Here is a 5,327-nt window from a genome sequence, read left to right as displayed (position 1 = left end):
TATTTATTTATTTATTTATTTATTTATTTATTTATTTATTTATTTATTTTATTTATTTTTGAGATGGAATTTTGCTCTTGTTGCCCAGGCTGGAGTGCAATGGCACTATCTCGGCTCACTGCAACCTCTGCCTCCTTGGTTCAAGCGATTCTCCTGCCTCAGCCTCCCGAGCAGCTGGGATTACAGGCACTTGCCACCAGGCCTGGCTAATTTTGTATTTTTAGTAGAGATGGGGTTTCTCCATGTTGGTCAGGCTGGTCGTGAACTCCCAACCTCAGATGATCCTCCTGCCTCGGCCTCCCAAAGTGCTCGGATCACAGGCATGACCCATTGTGCCTGGCCAAGTTTGTGTTGTTTTAAGTCACTAAGTTTGCGATTATTGTCACAGCGGCAATGGGAAATGACTACACTATAACTATATCTAAAATGAGTCTTATTTCCATATTTTGGTGATGTTATTGTTTTGTGTTTATAATAAAATAATTTTTTTTTTTTTAACCATTCCTTGTTGTTTGTATACAGCTATCTCTTTGGAAACAAGATAAAACCTAGGGCATTCAATCCCAAGTTCCCCATCCCCCCAAAGAACCCTTAGCTGTTGTAAAAATTGTGTATGTGTGTGTTAATTTTTTAAATGGAAGGTCAGAAATGTTAGGCTTAACCCTTCTACCTTTTATTTTGAGTGGACTACTGGGCACTCTTTTATTATAGTTCTTTAGTTATACAGTTTTATATTGTCCCTCTTCTCTCCCCTCCAGTCAGACAGAATCAGCCTATTTTTGTGAAATGTACCCAGGCCCTTGTCAGGATCACACTCTCCAGTTAACCACAACCCAAGATATCACGTCCTGTTCTCTGACACTGTCTGTGGAGCCTGCTGTTTGCATTTCACATCTTCTTTTCCTTCCCACATCTCCTCTTTCAACTAGACAACATAAATATGCCCATCAGTCCCCTAAGTCCACAGTTTCTGATTTAGAATGCCAAAGTCACTAGAAACACTTTCCACGTTTCCCTAGCAGTATTGTGTAGTCCCATGTGATTTAAATAGAAGATACTCGGAGCCCTGGAAGGCTCTCAGGGACACTTTCTAGTTTTCCCCATAAAGATGGGCTCCTTCTTGATGTGTTCTGCCTGGCCCATCTATACATCACAGTCTCTTCAATGAGTCAGGAAACACTAAGCCAAGCCATGTCCTGTTGCAGCAGGGACAGAAGCCTTTTTTCTGTTCAACATCTGCGTGAGATAAGGATTCTGTTGATCGTGAGCCACTTTTGCTTCTCCATAATCATCCTCCATGGCGAGCTTCCCACACATGAGCAGACAGGGTTTCCTCTTCTTCTCTTCCTCTTCCATGCCACCATATCCACAATTACCAGCTTCCCTGCACTGGCCCTGAGCCTCTCTTCCAGGGCACTGACACAGACCCTGCAGGGTCAACATTTCTTGGGTCTCATGAGTCCTTCCATCCCTTACCATAGTATATGTTCTCATCAATTCCCACGGGACCCAACATTCTTTATCCTGCGTCGCAGCAGCTTCTTCTCTGTGTATCTTTCTAGTCCTGATTTCTCTATTGCCTACAGAGCATCAGGAACCAACAAGGAACTGGGTCCAAAGACAGATTACATTGCTCAGAGGCAATGAACACAAACCCCCATAATATTTTCCTTACATTTGAAAACAATTTTGATGACTGTCTTGCTCTCTTAGTGTAAGACGTTAACTTAACCAAGAATTATCTGGTCATTGTGGGAGAAATATAGCAGAAATCAGCAATTCCTCTGAGACAGGAGTGAACTTTTCTTAGTGTGGTGAAAGCAGGGTTGGTGCTTGAGTTACAGTAGGGTGCTCCATTGGGACCTACATCCCCTGTACAGTCCTTGTTCCCAACCCTGGAGAGATTCCCGAGTCACTGTACAAAACCCTTAGGGCTTTGAGCAGCAGAGTCAGAAAACCACTATAAGAAGTATCTTTTCTTGTTTTCATTGGGAGAAATCGGAAGGTTGAACTTTCTTTTACATTGTTTGAAGTGCTATTTCAGAAAAAATAATTAGAAACATCTCAAAAGTCCTTCAACAGGAGAAAAAATAAATTAACGGTGGTATGTTCATACAGTGGAATATCGTACAACAGTAAAAAATAACAAAGTAGAGCTATATCTAGTGGCATGGAAAAATATAAAAGTATAATATTAGGCTGGGTGCAGAGGCTCACGCCTGTAATCCTAGCACTTTGGGAGGCCAAGGTGGGTGGATCAGCTGAGGTCAGGAGTTCAAGACCAGCCTGGCCAACATGGTGAAACCCCATCTCTACTAAAACACAAAATTAGCCAGGCATGATGGTGGGTGCCTGTAATCACAGCTACTTAGGAGGCTGAGACTGCAAAATCATCTGAACCTGGGAGATGGTGGTTGCAGTAAGCCGAGATTGTGCCACTGCACTCAAGCCTGGGTGGTTGAGCAAGACTCTGTCTCAAAAAAACAAACAAACAATAAGTATAATATTAATCAAAAAAAGCACTCCAAAGAGTGACATACAATGTAGTGTTATCATTTAAAGATGAAATGATTTAAAAATTTGTAAAGAAGAAAAAATCATATAATATATTTTTAAAGCTATGTAATAAAGGAATAGAAAATAGGAACCATAATCTCTGATAGTGGAAATTTCTATGAAGGAAGTGGGAGCCCAGACAGGAGGACCTTGAGTATATCTGTGATGAATTCTTAATAAAAAATCTAAAGCAAGGCCAGATGCGGTGGCTCACGTCTGTAATCCCAGCACTTTGGGAAGCCGAGGTGGGCAGATTAAAAGGTCAGGAGTTCGAGACCAGCCTGACCAACATGGTGAAACTCCATCTCTACTAAAAATACAAAAATTAGCCGGGTGTGGTGGTACACGCCTGTAATCCCAGCTACTCAGGAGGCTGAGGCAGGACAATCACTTCAATGTGGGAGGCGGAGGTTGCAGTGAGCCGAGATTGCACCACTGCCCTCCAGCCTGGGCAACAGAACGAGACTCTGTCTCAAAAAATAATAATAATCTAAAGCAAATAAGTGGTAATGTTAAGATTTGTTAATGATTTGCCAGTATTATGCTCTATTCTTAAATGTATATACAAAATATTTTACAAGAAAATATGTAAAAACTTGTTTACTATATATAAAACTATTTCAAAAAATTACACATACACACACATTCATATGGGAAAATCAGTCTTTTTTTCTTTTTTGAGACAGGGTCTTGTTCTGTTGCCCAGGGTGGAGTACAGTGGCGCCACCTCGGCTCACTGCAACCTCTGCCTCCCAGGTTCAAGCAATTCTTCTGCCTCAGCCTCACGAGTAGCTGGGATTACATGCACCTCCCAACACACTTGGGTACTTTTCTTGTATCTTTGGTAGAGATGGGGTTTCACCATGTTGGCCAGGCTGGTCTTGAACTCCTGACCTCAAGTGATCTGCCCGCCTTGGTCTTCCAAAGTGCTGGGATTACAGGTGTGAGCCACTGTGCCTTTCAGGGAAAATAATTCTTAGTGGAATTTATTTTATTGAGTTTTTTACTTGGGAGGCTGATTTAAATTTCTTAAACTTTAAAATGAGATTAGCAGTCACTCTGGTATTTCTTCGGGAAAAAAGAAAAAAAGCAGAAGAAAACAAGAGGCCATGGAACTTACTAACAGTTATTATAACAAAATTAATTTAAGTAACTGAACACTTGCTCTTGGGATAAAGTAAAAAACAATAATGCAAAGTTTCATATAGCTTCAGAATGCAAACTGATGTGGCCGGGCGCGGTGGCTCAAGCCTGTAATCCCAGCACTTTGGGAGGCCAAGACGGGCGGATCACGAGGTCAGGAGATCGAGACCATCCTGGCTAACACTGTGAAACCCCGTCTCTACTAAAAAATACAAAAAAACTAGCCGGGCGAGGTGGCGGGCGCCTGTAGTCCCAGCTACTCGGGAGGCTGAGGCAGGAGAATGGCGTGAACCCGGGAGGCGGAGCTTGCAGTGAGCTGTGATCCGGCCACTGCACTCCAGCTCCGGGGACAGAGTGAGACTCCGTCTCAAAAAAAAAAAAAAAAAAGAAAAGAATGCAAACTGATGAAAACCTTTTAAAAACAAAAGAGACAAATAAGGATCCTATCAGGTACCTATAAGCATCTCTGAAGGAAAGTGTTAAATCCCATCAAACATAAAAAACAATAATTTAATCATTAGTTTTCATTATTTCCAGAAATAAAGTTTTAATTGCCATACTTTTGTATTTGACTACTAAATACATTTACCACCCAAATAAACAATGGTTTTGAGAAAGTGCCTTTAAGTTTTTTGTTTTTAATTGCCTCTGCTGACCAATGGCTACAATGCACAAAATGGCTTTTTAGAGGCAAAATTTCCTCCAAGAGACTCAGCACCCTACCTGGGTTGGTATAAAGCTGGCTTTCCACGGTTTTGCCAATGCACTGCAGTTTGATGGCCTGCAGGGAATCATCCACGTGCAGGATGGTCGGCAGACTGCCCAGAGTGTCCTGGACCAAGTTAGCCACTTCCCGGACATCAAAGAGCTTCAACAGTTCTGAGTACACGGCGGGGAAAGAGCTCAGAAACACAGCCTTAAAAAGAAGAAGAAATTTAAATGAACTCCCAGATATGTCATGAGAAATATGCTGCAAAGCGTCAGTGAGTTTAAGGACCGTGGCAAGTATTTTTGAATGATAGGAATACAAGTATGAAATGTTTCTGTTACCTAAAGCTAAAAGGTAAATTTTAAAAGTGCAGCAGAATAGGACAGTTTTGAAATGTACAAAGGAGCAGCATAATAAAAACTGGGAAATTTTGGAAAATCACTGACATTAGCAAAAGGATTGACAAAAGCCTCACAGAATAAGTGAAGTGCATCATGATTGAATAGAAAGAATGCTCAACCAAGACCTGGATTGTAGTCACTTACATTCATTCCTTTTGGAAGAAGCTTTCTGAAACGCTCACTTAAATCTCATTCATGTTTAAGAAACCAAACGTGTTGGCCGGGCGCGGTGGCTCAAGTCTGTAATCCCTGCACTTTGGGAGGCCGAGACAGGCGGATCACGAGGTCAGGACATCGAGACCATCCTGGCTAACATGGTGAAACCCCGTCTCTACTAAAAAATACAAAAAACTAGCCGGGCGAGGTGGCGGGCGCCTGTAGTCCCAGCTACTCGGGAGGCTGAGGCAGGAGAATGGCATAAACCCGGGAGGCGGAGCTTGCAGTGAGCTGAGATGCGGCCACTGCACTCCAGCCTGGGCGACAGAGCGAGACTCCATCTCAAAAAAAAAAAAAAAAAA

The 5,327-nt window shown here is 42.2% G+C and overlaps 1 protein-coding gene across 1 annotated transcript in view; it reads right to left on the bottom strand.

Moving 5' to 3' along the window:
* Positions 1 to 5,327, bottom strand: part of DOCK4 (dedicator of cytokinesis 4) — a 494,753-nt gene that overhangs the window by 137,848 nt on the left and 351,578 nt on the right. The window contains 1 exon segment of the mRNA XM_017878678.1: positions 4,423 to 4,615. Within this exon segment, the coding sequence (XP_017734167.1) occupies positions 4,423 to 4,615 (193 nt within the window).

This window comes from Rhinopithecus bieti, unplaced genomic scaffold, assembly GCF_001698545.2.
Source record: "Rhinopithecus bieti isolate Rb0 unplaced genomic scaffold, ASM169854v2 scaffold_10712, whole genome shotgun sequence".
Lineage (NCBI taxonomy): Eukaryota > Metazoa > Chordata > Mammalia > Primates > Cercopithecidae > Rhinopithecus > Rhinopithecus bieti.
This window is presented reverse-complemented; position numbering and strand designations above follow the sequence as displayed.